This window comes from Erithacus rubecula, assembly GCF_903797595.1.
Source record: "Erithacus rubecula genome assembly, chromosome: 16".
In the NCBI taxonomy this organism is placed as follows: domain Eukaryota; kingdom Metazoa; phylum Chordata; class Aves; order Passeriformes; family Muscicapidae; genus Erithacus; species Erithacus rubecula.
The window spans coordinates 1,246,491-1,264,866 of NC_136668.1; the positions used below are offsets into that span (position 1 = coordinate 1,246,491).

An 18,376-nucleotide genomic window follows, 5' to 3' on the forward strand; every position below is an offset into this window, starting at 1 on the left:
GCTTGGAAGGGGTGTGGGCTGCAGGAGGCTAAGTGTTGATGAAGTTCTAACGTTGTTCATTACACAGACACACCCAGCAGACACAGGACAGAGTGTTGTGTGCAAGTCAAGCCTCGAGAACTTGTTTTTCCAGCTGTGACTTCGTATTGCACCCTAACCCAAGGGGGTGCAGTCCTCCACGGAGCTTGAGCCACCTCTGGTGAGGGCAGCAGGTTCTGTGGGACCCTGGAGAGGGGAAAAGTGCTGAGGAGAGCAGCTCCAGTGCAGGGTTTGTTTAAATAGCACATCCAAATTAAAGTCTCACTGTGCAGTGACTCATCCCTGTGCAGAGAGCAGTCACTGCTCTGTACACGACACTCATTAGTATGCAAAGTGGTGTTTGGGTTGGTAGGAAATGGATTAAATGTCAGGCACTGACAGAATCTTAAAGCTTTCTGAGGCCCCTGAAAGAAATCCCAGGCACCAGCAGCCCTGCACTCAGTTCTGCTCTAAGGCGTAAGGGTGGGCTTGGAGCCCATTAGAGTGGCATTTGTCACTCCTCTGTCACTGAGAGGCTGTTGGGTCCCTCTGCCTTGGCTGCAGACCAGGCCCCTCTTCTCTCTGAGAGTGGCAGATCATTTATTTCAAAGGTCAATTAAGATTAATGTATTGAAATACTGTATTAAATTCTTAAAGTAGCCTTTTGTTAGCTAGTACCTGTGCTGATCTTGTACCTTGTGTGAGTGCTGACCTGTGCATGGGTAAATATGTACATCTTGTTTAGTGTCTAAACTAAAAGCATTCTCAGGTGTGAATGATTGTATAAGGATGCTTTTGCACATCAGAAATTAAATTAAACCCACAGCTTCTGCCAAGTGTCTTCTGTTCCCAGGCAGAGGTCAGTCAGGGAGAGTAGAACCCTTAGGGCCTGAGGAGAAAGTGCCAGAAAAACCTGATCTTGAGGGGACTTTCCAGACCCACATCTTGGTGTCATGGGCTGTTTATTTGGGAATGACTGTACTGTGAAGGGTGAGGGAAATCCCGGAGCACAAGGGTCAGTGTGAAATGCTGGGCTCTGCACTTTGGCCATGAATTTCAGCTGTGAGGGGGAACCTGGAGGCTGCTGTCCCATTGCTGTGGGGAGTGAGTAGAAAGAATCCTCTTAGAGATGGGAAAACTGAGTCCTGCTGGATTTGTAGAGTTGGAAATTGTGGAAATAAGAGTAGCAAGAGCACAGTGTTGTTTTTTGTAAGGATGATGCTTGCAGAAGGGTATTTTCCAGTGTTTCATGGACTGGGGAAACCCTTGGGCCAGAGAACAAGTTGGTAATGGTGACTTACAAAATCAGTATAAACTAACACACACTCGGGCCTTTGCAGTGGCAGCTGCTTGTGGGCCTTGTGGCCCAAGGAGGGTTGGTGGCTCCACATGCTGTTCTTCAGATGGATCAAAAACTACCTCTGTCTGGTTTGTGTCTCTCTGGCTTTGTAAATGGGCACAATGAGGGCACAGCACCTTCCCCTCAGGAAAAATAGAGAGAAACAAAAGAATAAAAATGGCTTTTTGAACCCGTTTTATAAATGCGGCTGAAGCCTCGGCATGTACCAGGAAAGAATATTTATTATGTCCCATTTCCTGATATTGAGTCCCATGTGGACACACCACTTTGTGAACAGGAGTGGTGTTCCCCCAGTATTCCATTGTGCCTCCGTGAGGCGAGGGCTGTGCTCTCTTGGCTCAGCCGCTGTCCTGAGGGAGGCTGGTGGTGCCCGGTAACGGGGAGTGTTATAGCCCCCTCTGAGAGCCCCGGGGGCGTTCGGCCCCCACTCCCCTCTCTCCGGCGCCACAAGATGGCGGCCGTCCCGCCGGACTGCGCTTCCCGACGTGCCCCGCGACGCCGCGCGAAATGGCCGCCAGGTGCCCTGCGGGACTACAGCTCCCAGCGTGCCTCGCGCCGGGAGGCGGGAAAAGACTACGCGTCCCGGCGTGCAGCGTGCCGCCCCCCCGCCGGCGCTGCGGCTGGCGCGCGCCTGCTGCCGCGGGCTTCCGGGGGAGAAGGGGCGGAGCCGGCGGGGGCCCGGCGTTGGCGGAAGTGACGTCAGGTCCGGCGGTGTGTTGCGGAGCGGGGCGGGCCGAGCGCGGAGCGGGCGGAGCGGAGCGGGGCCGGTGGGTCCGGTGGGGTCCGGGCGGGTCACGGCGGAGCGGCGGGTCCTCTGCACACCGCAGGTGAGAGGCGGCGGGGGGGGCGATCCCAGCCACGCACCGCCGGCCCCGCCGCGGGGGGCTCGAGGGCGCCGCCCCCTCCCCTGAGGCGGTGCCGGGCCGCGGCCTCCACCCCCCGCGGCGGGGCCGCCCCTCGGTATTGTCTGCGGCGCCATCCGGGGCCTGTGGGGGCGGCTGGTGCCGAACAAAGCGGGGGCGGGGGGAGGCGGCCCCCCGGCGTTACCGCCCGCGCGGGGCCGGGGTTGCCGACACCAACAGCGGCTCGCGGCGGCTGCTACCGAAACATGGCCCCGTCCGTGCCGGGGCGCTGCTCCCGCAACCCCCGGGCCGGCCCCGCGCGGGGGAGGCGGCTGCGTTCGGTAACCTCCAGCGCAGCACCTGCAAGCGTTTAGATCAGATAGCGCTGGCGTCCCGCGTGAATTTGATTAAGAAATCTGTTTATTAGGCGAGTATGATTATTAGACGGTTGTAATCAGCTGCGTTGATAAGAGCCGTGTGCTAATCTCCGTAGATAAGGAGGAGCTGGGCCGGCGCTGCCGACTCGCAGGAGGAATCACCGGCTGATAAACAAGTCACTGAATCCTGCCCTAGTTGTTCTAAAACACCTTCCTTTAATCTCCAGCCCCACTAAAACCATTCCCGTGTTATTTTGGGGTGTTTAAAGCAAATACCGTAATTTTTTTACTGAATTCTTCTCTTTTGTTTTTTTCTGTGGCGGGTAAGGACCTGGGGTGGCTACATGGAATTAGACCTGACCTCACCTCCGGAGAAGGCAGTGGATAATCTTCTTTCGTGACTGGGTTTTAAATGCAGACTCTTCGGTCACAAAGCTCTGAATTTTAATGATGCTCAGTCAAGGGCTCTTCATGGCTGTAACTGCAGCAAAATTCAGGGAAATGGGTGAATTAATGGGCCTTAGTGATGTTCTGGAGTAGCAAGCTCCACACTGCATACAGAAAACAAGGTTAAATGAAAGCCTGTTATTACAGAGCTTTTAATTTCTGTCTTCATTTCTAAGATAAAAATTCTGGTTTTTATTAGTGTCTTTCCTTATGCACTTGGCAGTGTGCTTGCTCTCCACACCAAAATCCCAGAGGAACTTGGGTCAGAACCTCACAGTGTGTCACCGTGGCAGAATTCTCTGTTTTCTGTTCTTTAGCACTGCCAATGTTACATTTCCTCTTCTAGAGTGGGGAGCTTTGAGCTCCTCTGTTTCCCACCTACTCCCAGATGGAAAATGGGTTATTTTTATTTCCAGCAGCAGTGTAGCCTGGCACTGGGGCTTGTTTCCTGCTTAGATTGGGACTTCTTGCAAGGCTGAAGTGGCATTTGGCTCTCCCCCTCAGAATTCCCTGACTGAAAAGCTTGTACCCAGTACTGGTGAAACGAGACTGAGCTTGTCCCCACATGTGAGCACAGAAACCTGCTCTGTGTCTTGAAGTGGAGAAATGGGAAGGTTTATTTGTTCTGTTGGAAGCTGCAGAAAATGAAATCAGGGTTGCTGCGATTGAGGGACCGGCCTGGGGCTCCCTCAGTGTTCCTGCAGGATCAGTGAGTGTGGGCATGTTCCTGTGGGAAAGGCAGGAATGGACTGAGGGCTGCATCAGATAAACTTCACATATTAAGGCTGAGCCTGACTCCTTCTTGAAGATCATTCCCATCATCTTTGGGTGGTGGTGGACAAAGCTGGTTTGGTCCAAGCTGGGCTTCCCTCCCTCCTAAAGCTGGAGCTGCTGTCCAGTGGCAACACTTCAGAAATGGGAAGGCTGGCCCATGATTCAACAAATTAATCTTCCAAGCTTTTACACAAACAACTAGGGTTGGTTTGTTGGGTTTGTGTTGGTTTTGTTAATTATTTTTACCATTCTGGACTTGTCTGGTACAGTCACCTTTGTGCAGAAGCTGCCTGAGTTCCTCACTGCTGAGGCACTTACTTTCAGGAGAATAGTAATATCAAGACTAGCTCCACAAAAGAGAAGGTGAAAACACATAGCAGTAAAAAGGGAAAAGAAAAAGAAATTGGGTCTTTAGGCTTTATTTCCTCTACTCCATCCCATGTGTTGGCTTGGGAACAGCTGAAGTGGCTTAAAGCAATTTCAAACTTGAATTGGGGTGTTAAACTCAGCGTCCTTCCCTGTTTTATGTAAATGCTGTCAGTAATCCTCAGCAAGTTTGTTTTGAAAGAACATCAAAAAGAACCTGTTTTCCCTCATGGAATACTCAGGATCTGCTCCCATTTGTAGTATTTCCCAGGGAGCTGCAGTGACTTCTGTGCTGGGCTTTGCCTTTGATGGGAAAAACCCATGGTGGGACAGAGCAAGCCAGGCAGGTTACTTCTTCTTTGTGCTTTTCTTCATTGGTCATTCAGATGTGGCAGCTTTTTAGCTGGTATTATCAGGAGTTTTGAACCAAAACTTGCATTAATTTCCTAGATAACAGCACCAACTGGAATGCAAAGAGAAAATGTGAGGTGCTGAGTGATAAGCCCTTGTACTCTAGTAACAACAAGGCTGCATTCTGATACCCTCTTCTCCAAAGAAGTCACTCTTTGATATGCAGACAAGAGGCTAAAGTGTTGTTTTGATAATAACATTAAAATATTTTCACTCACTGCTGCAACTTTTATTGTGAATTTTAACCTGAGAAAAACATTCAAATTTTACTTGAGTCATGGATTTTTTTTAAGGCATTCTCTTGCTTTGTGTACTGTTTATAGAAAATTGATACTACCAGTATTAGTATCCAACAAATACTGAGCTTTCCCGTGTTGATCTGTATTTGGGCATGGTACAGGGAGGGCAGCAGTGTTGTGTCAGTGTTGTGTCACACACAGATTTCCAGGTGGCCCTGTGCAGGGTCAGTTCCTCATGGTTTCTGCTCCCTGCAAGGTTTCCCAGCAGGAAAGGGCTGTGAAACCCAACTCGTGCCGTCACACACAACACTTAAAAGTGCTTTGGAAAACAAATTCTCCTTCTGAATGTTTAAATATTTCCCTGCTGGCAAGTATGTGTGCTTCCTGTTTTTTCCTGTCACTTTTCATTGGCCGTGGTGCTTGGCTTTGGTGAGGTTCACGTTGGGGAATTAATTTGTCCCTGGAATCTGCTCACAATGGGAACGGTGCTTGTGATGTTCCTTTCTGTGTTCTCAGAGGCTGCCTGGAGCCTCCAAGTGCAGGTGCAGCCTCACTTCCCTGGGGCTGGGCTGGTGCAGAGGCAGGGCAGGAGGGGTGTGCAGGTGTTGACTGGTGCCCTGCTCAGTTGCAGGTTTGGGATCGGCGTGGCAGCCATGAAGGACCCGAGTCGCAGCAGTACCAGCCCCAGCATCATCAGTGAGGATGTGATCATCAACGGGCACTCCCACGAGGATGACAACCCCTTTGCTGAGTACATGTGGATGGAGAACGAGGAGGAGTTCAACAGGCAGGCAAGTCATCCCCTGCTTTCTGTGCCCCATCTGTCCTTTGTCCCTTCCCGGCTGAAGGGGCAGAGCTGGGTCCACCACTGACAGCTCTTTGGAGAGGAGGTTTCAGATCTGCTGTCTGAGTGATCCTGGGGAACAAACAGGTCTCCCTTTCTCTGGCAGTAAATGCTGATCCTCTGTAGTCCTGGTGGGAAATTCAGGAAGTGCAGCACGTTCTAATGCATCCATTAATTCCCTGCTTATGCAGGAGGGAGGGGAGAAAGGAGAGTTGACAGAAGTACGTGGCACTTGGGAAGGGCTGGCCTGGGAGGTGTACATGTGCAGACATGCTGAGTGTCCCAGTGCTGAGCTGGGGAATTCCAGCTACACACCTGCCTTGGCAGCAGCACTGCTGAGTGACAGAGCTGCTCATTTCAATACTTGAGTCTTCCAGCTCCCTTCTCCATCAGCTGGGAAGGAAGCCTTACCTTCCTCTGCCACCTTGCCTCTACCAACCTTTTCTTTCCTGCTCTGGAGACTGGGAGCAGCCCAGGTCTTTCCACACCCCTTTCCTATTCCCAGCACCATTCCCAGCTTGCTCTGTGCTCTCCATAGCTGCTGCCTGTGCTGGGTGCTGAGCCAGCATGGGATGCTCAGGGTGCCAGCAGCACTGAGCTCATTCAGAGTCAGGCTCACAAAACCTCTCTTCTCTCATTCATTGTTTCCTGTTGTGTGGCTTTTTCCCCCTGAGAACTGTCCCACAGTTAGCATACTGGGGGTGTAGTTCTCTGGGAAGGAGCTGAGTTGTGCTGTGATTTTTCAGGCACAGATTCTATTGTCAGCAGGGAAAAGGTGAGAGTGTGAGGGAAAATGGACAGACACACTTGGGGCAGTCTGGTCATCTGCTGCTGCAGAGACAGCCCTCTGGGAGCCTGAGCAAGTTAAATGGAGCTGGAAAACAAAACCAGGCAGTCCTGATTTCCACTTACTTGGGGAATTAAATGTTATTTAGTACTGCTGGAGCTGCCATGGAGGCACCTGTAGGGTACAGGCCTGTAACCAAGCCCCTGGAGCTGGGCAAGCCCTGTGTAACAGGAGCCTGTGGCTGTGTGCCCAAAGCAGGAGGGAGGCAGTGCCTCCTGGAGCTGCCACCCAGGCTGGAGTGCTGCTCTGGGGAATCACTGAGTCAGCCTTCCCTGCCTCTGGAGTGCCTGGGTGGTGCCTCAGAGCACGTGGGGATGAGTCCTTGTTCCCCTGAGCACCAGGTGAGCTCGTGGGTGTGTTTGCCCCAAGGGCAAAGACCCAGATTGCACAGCTGTCCTGATAATCTGGTGTTCATGTTTTTGAGTTGGTGTTTGTGGTAACTGAATTTCCACTCCAGGATTGAGGAGGTGTTTGATTTCAGAGCAGAGGATAGATGGGAAAACTTATTCACGCTTCCACTGAAGATGAGTGAACTTCTAAATCTGTCCTGAATCATTTTTCCATTCCCTTCTGTCTGGGCAAGTCCTTCACACCAGCTTCTGTTTCCCTGCTTTCCCCTCTTAAAGACTCTGGTGCAGGACATGGAAAATTTGTAGGATGAGCTCCCTGCAAAGCTCGTTTACTGAACAACCAAGGAAAAGTGCTTTAATGTCTGCACTGCGTGTCAGTTCTGCATGGGTTGGTTTGTCCTGCTCCCAGGACAGCAGGGCTGCATTCCTGACAGCTGCTGAGATCAGGTGGGGTTCCCAAGGAGAACTGTGGCTGAGCACACACCAACTGGAGAGGCTGTTTGTTCCAGGTGACAGGCAGGGGTTATTTTTTCCCCAGGAGTCCCACAGGACACTTTCCTGGGGAGTGTTTCCTGGCTCTGTGTGTTGGCACAGCTCTCTTCCTCATACTTGCAGCGAGCTCAGTCCAGACTAGTTGGTACAGCTGAAATTTTTGCTTAGGATCTACATTTTCCTTCTCCTTTAGGTTATAACAAGCTGCAAACAAAACAGCTGGGGCTGGGTGTTCTCCTGCCTCTCCCATTCGGCTGTAGCCCCAATCCCTGGGACAAAGCACTGATGTCCCTCCTGCTCCATGGAGGTGGTGCTGGGCTGGGGTGCTGCTGGAGAGCTGGGTACACACACCTGGGAATAAAAACCCACAGCAGAGTTCCCAATAGATCTGGTGCTGAAGCAGTTTCTTTTTGTTGCACAGATCGAAGAGGAGTTGTGGGAAGAAGAATTTATCGAGCGCTGTTTCCAGGAGATGCTGGAAGAGGAGGAGGAGCATGAGTGGTTTATTCCAGCCCGTGATCTCCCACAAACAATGGATCAAATCCAGGACCAGTTCAATGACCTTGTTATCAGTGACAGCTCATCGCTGGAGGATCTGGTGGTAAGCTCAGTTCTCATCCTAATTCTAAAGCTCAAGTCTCTGTGCAAGGCTTATTGCTGCTTATGGCAAGAGAAGGTCCTTTCCAGCCTGTTAAACCCTGCCTGGCTCTGCAGGGCAGGATGTGTCCTCATGGGATGTGACCTATTTGGTGGCTTCATACCCACCTGGAGCCTTTCCCAGCCCATGGCTCATCTCCAGGAGTGGGTGGGATGTTATGAAAGAAGGGCACTGAGTGCAGCTGGGACTGCTAAAGGGTCACTGGGGACCTGCCAGCACTGACATGTTGGGCTGCTCTGAGCTCTGTCCCAGGGTCTGGTTGGGACTGGGAGAACCACAGCAGATCCCTGTAGCAATTCAGGGAAGGGGAAAGCTGCCAAACTGTGATTACTTCCCTCTTTTTGCTGTCTGACTTCTGTGCACAGCACAGCTCCAATGAAAGGGCAGCACGTGCTTATTTCCCCTCACAGAATCCAGAGCACAGACACCACACCATCCTGTCACACACCTGCTCTGCCATTCAGATGTAGACCCTGACTCTTCCAAGCTGAAGCAGCTGCAGGCAGCAGTTTCAGCCCCAGTGAAGATTAGAATAGCCTAATCCTCCATTTCTTTGTGATAAAGAGCTCTTTTTGAAGGTGCTGGTGCCCACCTCTAAGTGCAGGACATGGAACAGCGCAGCAGCTTGCCAAGGGGGTGGACAGGGGAATCACAGACAGAGACATGTAAAAAATCAATACAGTGCTCATACACATGAAATTCTCAGAAGTGGTTGAAGTTCATGGAACAAGTCACCTCTTGCTTAAATAAGCAAAATTTAAAAACCTCATAGCACGTTTTAACAGCTCAACTTGAGAAAAGGCTATTTCAGCATGAGGGGAAGCTGCTGTGTTTGATGCATGCCTGTGGTTTGCTGCTTATTCCCTGAGCCCTCATCCAGCTGAAACTTCAGGTGGAGCTGAGGAAGGGTGGATAACTCAGGGAGTAGCACAGAGGAATGGGCTTTTCTGGAAATTATAGACTGCTGCCAAGTGTAAGAAGCCTTCTGCATACTTAATTGTTACTCTAAATATATAAACCTTTGCCTCTAATTGTCTTCAGCTTGAAAATGGAAGCTGAAAATAATGATTCACCTCAATTTCTGTTCTTCCCTTCCTCAGGTCAAGAGTAATCTGAATCCAAACGCAAAGGAGTTTGTTCCTGGGGTGAAGTACTTAAACATTTGAGTAGACTGGGCCCTCTTTTGGTGGATGTAGCACAATTTCCACACTGTGAAGCCAGTATTAGAAGATTTAATTGTAAAAGCTCTCTCTTCTTGTCACTGTGTTACACTTATGCATTGCCAAAGTTTTGTTAGTCTTGCATGCTCAATAAAAGTGCTGAGACTGTTATTAAGTAAATCTGTCAAAAGTTTAATGGAAACATAATTGGGCCCTGGCTCTGTGCGAAGGAGGCAGTGAGGTAAGAAGCACCAGTCAAGTTGAGACAAAGTACCACGTTAATAAAACCTTCTGCAGACTCTTGACTTTTTAAACAGGACTTGGAATTTGCGGTGAATGGTCTGTTTTTAACTAAAGATGTGTTAACTGGTGCTAGCTTGCACCTGATAATGCCTTAACTTCCAGGTGAAAGTGAGGAGATCTGATTGTTATGCAAATTAGCTAACTTTCCTTTGAGGTATCAGTGTTGTTACTAATGTTAATTTCCCCCCTTACAAAACACCATGATCCTGGGAAGCAGCGTGAGCTTAACCCGAATCTCACAGACCTGTACAGAGTCGTAGATCTCAGCTCCTGAACTAACATGCAGGCAATTGGGAGAAGCAGTTCCCTGTCCTTTGCAGTGTGTGATCATGTTAGAAACCTTTCCTGCCCGTGCTGTTCAGGGAGCTGTGAGATCCAGCACAGCTCCTGCGAAGAACAGCTGCCCTACACAGCACTGCCTATGGAACCCTTAGCATCCAACTTCCCACAGCTGGACTTAACCAGGCAAACCCCAGCATTAGTGATTTGAGTGGTGCTTTTCCCTTGCTTTGTTTAATCATCACTACACAATAGTCTACAGCACAACGACTTTTTGTTTCTTTTGGTTTTTTGGTTGTTTTTTTTTTTTTTTTTTTTTTCTTTTAATAAAGCTAGAACAGTTTTGGCTTCTTAAACTTCATATTTGGGTAGGTTAAGCTGCCATACGTGTTCAGTGTGAATAGTGTTTAAGTTGAAAATATTGTAAAAAAATTATATTTTTTCAAAAATATTTAAAAAAATAAATAATAGTAGAACTGATGTGGTGGCTGTCTCATAACTGGGCATCTGGCACGGGAACTCGCTTGGCAGCGTGTGGAGGCCACGGCTGGCCCTGTGCAACCAATGGATCCTGGCTGAGGCTGACTCCTCATGGAACCACAGGCTTGGAAGAGACTTCAGAGTTCCAGCTCCATGGGCAGGGACACCTCCCACTGTTCCAGGCTGCTCCAAGCCCTGGCCATCCTTCCAGGGATGGGAATTTATTCCACTCCTCACACTCTGTGCTCTCCCATGATTTTCCCTGTGGCTGTTCCCAGCCTGGCCCTGCTGGCAGCAGCTGAGGGTGCTCAGAAGCTGCTGCTTGGTGCTTGGCACAGGAGCCCCAGGGCTGGAGTCGAGTGCTGGCTGCAACAGCTTCTCCAGCCCCATCCACTCTTGCTTCATGGAATATCCTGAGCTGGATCAAGGATCAAGCCTAGGCCTGGCTGTTAATATCTCCTTTTTAAGATGGGATTCAACTGAAGGCACACAGCTGGAGCTGCAGCTCTGCAGGATGGGGCAGGGTGAGGTGCTGCCCTTCCCTGCAGCAGAACCAGCTTGCTGTGCTCCAGGAGGAGCCTGTCCCTGCTGGGGGAGCTCAGCTGCACTGACCCCTGCAGCTGCTGCTCTGCAAAATGAGCATGGAATTACCCCAGCTCCTTCCCTTCCCGTGCAGGGAGCTGGAAAACTCCTTCAGGATTTCCACTGACCTGGGGCGAGTTTAGACTCAAGCACCTGAATAAAAGGGTCAGCAGATAGCACACAGCTGGTTTCCACCTGCCGTGGGAGCTCATCAGCCAGTGCTGCCTGGCTGCAGTTTGTCCAGGAGCTTCAGCCTGGCCACCATCACCTCGGGCTTGTGGCAGTTGAGTGCAGCAGAAGGAGCCAGAGTGTGAAGTGCCAGCCTGGCCATGGCTGTTCTCCTGACGCTGGGTTCATTCTCTCCTGCATCCCATAGCCCTGGGATGTTCAGTGGGGAGAAGTTGCTGCTGTCCATGGCCGCCCCACTGGCTTTGGGCTGTGACTGCAGCACAGCTGGTGGCACCCAGGGCTGAGCAGCACTGGCACTGCCCCCAGGCTTCCTCTCAGTCCTGCTCCAGCCCGAGCTGGGTGCTGGGGGGACAAGGAAATGCGAGGGGACCCAGCTGGCCAGGGAGGTGTCACACACTGTGACAGCCCCAGCACTAGGACAGCAGCCAAAGAGGGGGCTCAGAGCCTGGCTGGTGCTCGTGGGAGGTGGGGATTGGTTGTATTTGCATCCCTCGGGTTTATTTTAAGTTGGGGTGGGGGTTTTTTCCCACATTTTCACTTTTAACAGATTTTCTCACTTCTCTCCCTGCTCAGGCTGGGGAGCGAGCATGTGACGGTGCCACCCCGGGCTGTCACAGGCTTGTGCAATGTAGCCTCAGCTCAACTTTGGTTCTAAATCCAGGCCCAGGACTGGCCTGACCCCGTTGCTTTGGGGGTCAGCCACCTCTGTGCCTGCAGCTGAGAGCACCGCAGTGGCACAGGGCAGTGCCACCAGCACGGCTGGAGCAGAGCCAGCGCCCAGAGCTCCCGGATCAAGGAGGGTTTGCCGAGGGCTCGTGCTGAGCTGCCTCCGCAGAGCCCACCTGGAAGAAATCCAGCGTGTCTCCGTGCCTGGCAGCCCGGGAAGAGCACGGGCAAAAGTGCACAAAGGACGTGGGAACGACAGCAGAGACACCGGTGGAGCATGTGCGCTTGAATATTTTATCTCTTTTAATGTGTCATCTTAAATTCGGCTTCCTAACGCTGGTCGGCCCCACGCAGAGCTCGTGCCGGCCACTGGGTCACCGTGCTGGAGCCGAGGGCACAGCGTGAAAATCGGTGGCCCCGGGTGGGGTTCGGTGGCCCCGGGGCTCTGGCTGCCTGTGAGTCTCAGCCAGCTAAAGCTTCAGGCTGAGCACGGCACGGCGTGGCTCTACCCCGGAGCTGGGGTGTCCCCCAAGAGCAGCGTTGCGTTTCCCTAGCCCCGCATTCAAGCCCAGCACCGGCAGCCATGGCTTTGGCCTTACTGGGCGCTACCGAGTCCCGAGAGCCCCCCGGGAGCTCGGCTCGGCTCGTCCGGCGCTGGGGCGGCACCTCCCGGGCCCCTTCCCCGGCTCAGACCTTGGTGCACACCGAGCCCCCGTCCGCGCCGGCCGGGCCCGCTGTGGCCGCCGTGCCCCTGCCCGCGGCCCGGGCGCGGAACCCGGTGAACACGGGGCAGATGGGCACTCTCCTGAGCCAGCGGCTCGTCCGCACCGCGCCCATGCCCACGGGGAAGTCGTAGCTCCTCAGGCTGGCGGTGCTCGAGCTGTCCGAGTGCGCTCCTGCCTTCCACTGCACCAGCCCTCGCTCCTCCTGCGTCCCTGCGGGAGGGGTTCACGGGGTCACCCCCGGCCCTGCCATCCCCTCTGCAGCTCTAAATCCACAGCAATCTGCGCCATCGCCGCTGCCTCCCCCTCCCGGCCCTGCTGCACTCACCTGGGATGGTGTTGTCCAGGACGAAGGCGATCGTCCCCCCGACAAACATCTCCGTGGTCAGCAGCACCGTCAGGATCTGGTCCAGCTCGGGGACACCTGCGGGTGTGGGATGTGGGGCACAGAGCCGGGGGTGCTGTGAGGAGCCGATTTTCCCTCTGTTGCCCCTGGGTGGGGCAGATCTGCCCTCCTGTCTCCCCAAACTCCCCAAATTGCGGCTCTCCGTGACGGGCCGTACCTGTGTTAATGGCCCCGGGGTTGGAATCCAGGTAGTTCGGCAGCGTCAGCCCGAAAAACATGGCAAAGCCCAACACGAAGAGGTTTCGGGAGGAATTCATGTCGACGAACTGCAGGTTGGAGAGGCCGACGGCCGTGATCATTCCTGCCGGCAGAGACGCGGCGATGCAGGAGGAGGTGCCCGCGCTGGGCCGGGCATGGAGGGCTGCAGGAGCCCCCGTCCCCCCAAATCCACCCTGAACCCTTGGGCTCGCCAGCCCCCGAGGCTGCGAGAGCAGCGCTCCGGGTTTGGAGCAGGCAGTTACCGAATAAGGTGCAGAACATCCCACCGAGCACGGGGTCGGGCAGGGAGGCGAAGAGCGCCGTGAATTTGCCGATGGTGCCCAGCAGCAGCATGATCCCGGCGCCGTACTGGATCACCCTCCTGCTCCCCACCTGCACAGACACACCGGCAACGAGTGACGCTGCCCGACCCCCCCGGCCGAGCCGGGACCCCTCCCCGGCCCAGGTACCTTGGTGATGCCCAGGACGCCGATGTTGGGGCTGGAGGACGTGGAGCCATTGCCGGTTCCCAGGAGCCCTGCGATGATGCAGGAGATGCCCTCGATGAAAATGCCCCTGGGGAACAGCACTGTCGAGCTGGTGCCCATCCCACTCTCCGGCAGCATCCCTGGCCGGTCTCCAGGGATGCCGCGGTGCAGTGAGGTACCGTGGAGGGGAATCCGGCTGTACCTGTTAATGGCGTGCACGGGGGGCGGCGGCGCTCCTGCCAGCCGAGCACAGGAGTAGTAGTCCCCGATGGACTCGATGATGCCCGCCAGCGTGGCGCTGAACATGCCCAGCACGGCTGCTGAGGTCACCGTGGGCAGCCCCCACTGGCCTGCCCGGGAGCAGAGCGGGTCGGGGCTGGGGATACCCCAGGGCCCCCTCCCCTCACCGGTGCCACTTTGGGCCCCCCCGGGGGTTCCCCAGCCCCGGTGATGCTGCACCAGGCCCGCACATCCCCCAGGGCAGAGTGGTGTCAGGGGCTCCGGGGCTGCTGGGCACTCACAGGGGTAGGGGACGCGGAACCAGGGTGCCACGGATAGGATCTCGCCGCGGGCATCGGTCCTGGCCTTGTAGCCGTACTCCTCGGGCCGGCTGGGGAACACTCCGGTGCGGGTCAGCACGTAGCAGATGAGCCACACCAGCATGATGGCCAGGATGATCTGCGGGGCACACACGGCTCCCTCCCGCACCGCCCCGAGCCCACGCGTGGCTACAGGGGGGATTCGGGGCCGCCCCGGGATGCTCTCAGCCGGTCCCTACCGGGAACATCTTGAAGATCTGGACGCGGAGCAGGACAAAGCCGTGGCCCCTCCGGTAGCCAGGCACGTAGATGGCGACCTGCCGCAGGTACTGGGCAAACAGGATAATAAGGAAGATGGTCCTGGGGAGAAAGATAGACTTGATCCCTCGTGCCCCTGACATCCTCCTGGCTCCGTGTCGGACAGCCCTGCCCTCCTGTCCCCCTTGTCCCCATGCCATACAGCACAGAGATGCCCCAGTGGGAGCCAGCCCGGTCGCCAGCCGCCTGGAAAACGGAGAGTCCGATGAGGGACACAGTGGGGGTGACGGTCAACGGCCCGATGTAGCTGAGCAGCGCCCCGGGGAGCCCCAGCAGCCCGATGACCACTTCCACCAGGCTGGACACCATGATGGCCCCCTGGATCTGCAGGGCATGGAGAGGGCAGGAGAGGGCGTCAGCAGCCTGCCAGGGAGGCTGGGTGCGGCGGGGGTGGTGACCGGGGGGTGGCAGGGCGGTGGCGGGATGGAGGCAGGATGGTGGCAGGGAGGTGGCAGGGAAGTGGCAGTGGGTGGCATGGCGGTGGCAGGGGGATGACAGGGAGGTGGCATTTCGGTGGCAGGGTGGTGGCAGCAGAGTGGCAGGGTGGTGGCAGGGGAGTGGTAGGGTGGTGGCACGGAGGTGGCAGCGAGGTGGCATTGCGGTGGCAGGATGTACCTCTCGCATGCGGGGCTGCCAGATGTGGGACGTGTTGAGCGGCAGTGACCAGTTGCCGTAGATCTGCTCTGGGGGTGAAGGGCCGTGAGCTGGTCCCAGCGGGCGGGGAGCAGCCGGACACCCCCTGCACCCCCCCGCCCTCACCTTCAGGTGGGCATCTCCACTTCTCCAGCGCCAGGATGGACTTGGCGGGGACAAGGAAGGCCAGCGCGCTCGCCTGGAAGAGGGGCAGCCTGGGGGGACAGAGGGACCCCTGCACCCGGGCCCGGGGCTGGCCGGGGGGGCTGCCGGGACCGCGGCTCTACCTGATGCCCACGGTGGTCTGGATGAGGGTGGTGACACCCACGCAGGTGAAAATGGTGCCGATGAGGTAGCTGACGGTGAGCTGGTCCTTGCCCACGCACAGGCTCTCGGCCAGCAGGAAGGGGACGGCGATGGTGCCGCTGAAGCAGGTCAGGTAGTGCTGGGGGCGAGGGGAGGTTCAGCGGGTCTGGGGGGTGCCCCACACCCTGGGGAACGGGGATTTGGGGTCTGCCACTTCCCAGGCTGTACCTGGAAGCCGAGCAGGATGCAGAGGTACCAGGGGGGCACGTCCTCGATCCTGTAGAGCATGTCCACCTCCGGCCGGGGGGGCCTGGTGCCCGCCCCGGGGTCCTGCCGTGGGGCACAGCTCAGCCTGTCTCACCTGGGGCTGCGTGCGGGGACGGGCAGCCCAGCCTGCCTCATGGGATCCCCTGTGCCCGCAGGGAGGGGAGAGGTCCCGGCTGGCCAGTCTCCATCGGCAGGTGTGCCACAGATGGATTTGGGGTGCACAGCGGGGTGCCCCATACTCACCCCGCCCGCCGCAGGCAGCTCCTTCCCAGGGGTGTGCGGGGAGCCCGCGGGAGCCAGAGCCAAGTTCCCATTCTGGCGGTGAGGATGAGGAGGGAGCTGGGTCAGTGTGGACCCAGGTGTCCCTCGGGAAAGGGGCTGGGCTCTGCTCTGAGGGACGCGGTGACAGCGGGCCATGGCCCGGCGTGTTTGCCGTCAGTCCCAGCCGGTGCCTGCTCCCACCGCCCAGAGGGGTCTGGGCTCCCAAACCCACGGATCCCCAAGTGGTGTTTTGTTCCTGGACAGTGCGCAGGGGGATCCCCCCTGCAGGTGATGGGGAAGGTGTCCCTAGTCCCAGCGTGTCCCCTCGGCCCCGGGTTTCGCCGCAGTCCCCAGGCTCACCCTGGCCTTTGCCAGCCCCAGCAGGGCATCCTGACCCTGTGCTGGCCATCGCTGGGGGCAGCATCCCCGGCCACCACCTCCCTCCCACCGCCCAGGGATGACACCGAGGAAGGGAAGGGATGCGGACAGGGACTGCGCTGCATTCACCTGGGGCTGAGCCAGCTCTCCCGAGCGGGTCCCCATCCTCCGGCGGCGGGTCCCCGGCGGCGATGTCCCCGCTCGGGGCGGTTTTATCGCCGTGGGAAGGACTTTAGTCACCCAAAGGCCGGGCGGTGGCGGTGGCAGGGGCGGCGGGCGGGAGGGCGACCATTGGCTGGGGGTTGTGAAACCGGCGAGCGCAGCCCCGGCACGGATCAGCCATTAACTCCTTTAATTGGGACTGCACCCGCGCGGGGCAGCGCGTGGTGAAACATTAGAGCCCGCGGGTTACAGAGTAATTCCAGCTCGCCCGGACCGAGCCCGCGCTGCTGCCGGCACGGCCGTCACGGGCGTCGAGCGACAGCGGCGACATCGGTGACAGGCGACAGCGGGACGGCGCCCACCGCCCTCCCGGCACGCGTGTCGGCCGGGGACGAAGTCGGCTCCGAAGGTCACCGGGCATTAAGCATTAACCGCGCCGGGCTAGAGCTCGTTCTGCAGCGCCTTGCGGGGGCCGGGGCGCTCCTTGCGGCCGGCGCACGGTCCCTTGTCCCCGTGGCACAGCAGTTGCCGCAGCGCGGCCGCGCCCCGCCGGTGCGCGCCGTAGATCTGAGCCTCGCCCTGCTCGCCCACGTAGCCGTGGCACAGCTTGGAGAGCCTGCGAGGAGCCGCCGTGGTCACCTGGAGGCGAGGGGACAGTGCCCGGCTCACCTGTATCCCCAAAGCCCGACTTACCTGGCCGGCCACGGCCCCCCCGACACCAGCACGCTCAGCGGGTGCTGGCTCGGCAGCCCCGGGCCCGACAGCCGCTTCTCCCCGTCCAGCTCCAGCACCCCGTAACTGCGGGGAGACGGGGGTTGGAGGGAAAATTATCCGGGGAGCTCTGATCCCTGGGGCACCGTCGTCCTTGGGGACATTGTGACCCCTGGGGACTCCCTGTGCCAGGAACACTCCCATCCCAGGGACACCCCGCTCACCTCTCCCAGTCCTGGGAGCAGCTCCTCTCCAGCACCTCTATGTAGTCCGACTCCTTCAGAGCCTTCTTGCCCACCTTCCCTTCTGCCTTGCTGAGCTGCTCCTCGATCTGGGGTGAAAAAAGGCAGAATCCGGGCAGTGAGGGTGGCAGCCTGTCCGTGACACTGATCCCGGGCGGGGCTGGGATCTGCACCCCCTTCTGTGGGGCCCCGGCAGCGGGAGCACATCTGCACGGGTTAGAGGCTCACGAGGAGCCCCAAAATGCCTTTTTAAAGTGCCGGTGGGGAACATCCATCAGCGGCGTGGCCCAGAGGAGCCGCAGCCTCTCCCCAGGCTGAAGCCTGCCCACAAGGGTTCTCTGCGCTTTCGGGGTGTCCTGTGCCCCGCGGTCCCCACCTGGAAGGCGATGGCGTGGCAGGCGTCACAGCGCAGGGACTGGGGTATGTGGGGCGAGAGCCGGTCCTCAGGGCTGAGCTGGGGCGCGGGGATGGAGTGGGACGGGGCTGCGGGGGGGTCCCCGCACATGCCCTGGGCCCCTGTGTCCCCCAGCAGGCTCAGCACCAGCCAGGCTGCCAGCGCTGCCCGCATTCTGCTGCGCTCCCAAACTGCGGGGCGGGGGCTAAACCCCCCCCGGGGCGGGTTATCAAACCCCGGGGAGGTGGCTAGAACGCCCCCGGGGCTGGCGAGCGTCGCTGAGGCGCAGCCAGCACACACCTGCATCCGGCATGAAGCGGGAGGGTGTGCATGGGGTGTCCCCGACCTCTCCAGGAGGTTTCTGCTCTCAGTCCTGTAATGCCTGATCCCTCAACCTCGATCCTTGTGGGGTGGTGCAGGCCTACAGGGGCTGGGTGGGCTTTTTGGGCTCAGGGTTGGGGCTCAGGGCTGGTTTTTGGGTTTCAGAGATGGGATTTGGGGTTAAGAACTGGGATTTGAGGCTCGTGGTTGTGGTTTGGGGTTCAGGGTTGGGGTTTGGGTTTTAGGACTCACTGCCAACTGCAGAATCCCCTCCTGTTTCCCAGGGATTGGGATTTTTCAGGTGGACACAGGTTCCAAGTGCCTCAGCCCCTCGCCTCCCTTTACA

General features: G+C 57.1%; 3 protein-coding genes across 7 annotated transcripts; 1 reads left to right on the top strand and 2 right to left on the bottom strand.

Moving 5' to 3' along the window:
- Positions 1–2,046: 2,046 nt before the first annotated feature.
- On the top strand, positions 2,047–10,247 carry PAIP2 (poly(A) binding protein interacting protein 2). Of its 2 annotated transcripts, none has more exons than XM_079319402.1 (4): positions 2,047–2,205; positions 5,460–5,625; positions 7,789–7,968; positions 9,126–10,247. In XM_079319402.1, the coding sequence occupies exons 2-4, from the start codon at positions 5,488–5,490 to the stop codon at positions 9,189–9,191; spliced, it is 384 nt and encodes a 127-aa protein (XP_079175528.1). In that variant the 5' UTR covers positions 2,047–2,205; positions 5,460–5,487; the 3' UTR covers positions 9,192–10,247. The 2 variants fall into 2 exon arrangements, with proteins under 2 accessions (XP_079175528.1, XP_079175529.1); XM_079319403.1 differs by having other exon boundaries at positions 2,049–2,205; positions 5,466–5,625.
- Positions 10,248–12,128: 1,881 nt separating this feature from the next.
- Positions 12,129–16,477, bottom strand: SLC23A1 (solute carrier family 23 member 1). 4 transcript variants are annotated; one of them, XM_079319773.1, is made up of 15 exons: positions 16,330–16,477; positions 15,805–15,876; positions 15,523–15,624; positions 15,276–15,433; positions 15,115–15,203; positions 14,971–15,038; positions 14,498–14,679; positions 14,277–14,397; positions 14,020–14,176; positions 13,701–13,848; positions 13,481–13,586; positions 13,274–13,403; positions 12,970–13,113; positions 12,735–12,830; positions 12,129–12,619 (listed from the first exon to the last, which is right to left on the bottom strand). In XM_079319773.1, the coding sequence occupies exons 1-15, from the start codon at positions 16,363–16,365 to the stop codon at positions 12,372–12,374; spliced, it is 1,857 nt and encodes a 618-aa protein (XP_079175899.1). In that variant the 5' UTR covers positions 16,366–16,477; the 3' UTR covers positions 12,129–12,371. The 4 variants fall into 4 exon arrangements, with proteins under 4 accessions (XP_079175899.1, XP_079175898.1, XP_079175901.1 ...); XM_079319772.1 differs by having other exon boundaries at positions 15,523–15,627; XM_079319775.1 differs by having other exon boundaries at positions 15,276–15,413; positions 16,330–16,463.
- Positions 16,478–16,537: 60 nt separating this feature from the next.
- On the bottom strand, positions 16,538–17,919 carry MZB1 (marginal zone B and B1 cell specific protein). The gene is made up of 4 exons (XM_079319792.1): positions 17,692–17,919; positions 17,298–17,404; positions 17,056–17,160; positions 16,538–16,978 (listed from the first exon to the last, which is right to left on the bottom strand). Exons 1-4 carry the CDS (start codon positions 17,881–17,883, stop codon positions 16,804–16,806), a joined length of 579 nt encoding a protein of 192 aa, XP_079175918.1. The 5' UTR covers positions 17,884–17,919; the 3' UTR covers positions 16,538–16,803.
- Positions 17,920–18,376: the final 457 nt, after the last annotated feature.

Bases quoted from the DNA above. Each gene is read 5' to 3' on its own strand.
- PAIP2 (XM_079319402.1), top strand. From the start codon at position 5,488: ATGAAGGACCCGAGTCGCAGCAGTACCAGCCCCAGCATCATCAGTGAG. The intron at 5,626-7,788 runs GCAAGTCATCCC...TTTGTTGCACAG, and splicing joins AGGAGGAGTTCAACAGGCAG to ATCGAAGAGGAGTTGTGGGA. The intron at 7,969-9,125 runs GTAAGCTCAGTT...TCCCTTCCTCAG, and splicing joins CATCGCTGGAGGATCTGGTG to GTCAAGAGTAATCTGAATCC.
- SLC23A1 (XM_079319772.1), bottom strand. From the start codon at position 16,365: ATGGGGACCCGCTCGGGAGAGCTGGCTCAGCCCCAG. The intron at 15,628-15,804 runs GTGAGTATGGGG...TGTGCCCCACGG, and splicing joins AGCTGCCTGCGGCGGGCGGG to CAGGACCCCGGGGCGGGCAC. The intron at 14,398-14,497 runs GTATGGCATGGG...CTTTCTCCCCAG, and splicing joins CACTGGGGCATCTCTGTGCT to GACCATCTTCCTTATTATCC.
- MZB1 (XM_079319792.1), bottom strand. From the start codon at position 17,883: ATGCGGGCAGCGCTGGCAGCCTGGCTGGTGCTGAGCCTGCTGGGGGAC. The intron at 17,405-17,691 runs GTGGGGACCGCG...TTTTCACCCCAG, and splicing joins GCCACGCCATCGCCTTCCAG to ATCGAGGAGCAGCTCAGCAA. The intron at 16,979-17,055 runs GTAAGTCGGGCT...GGCTCCTCGCAG, and splicing joins GGGGGGCCGTGGCCGGCCAG to GCTCTCCAAGCTGTGCCACG.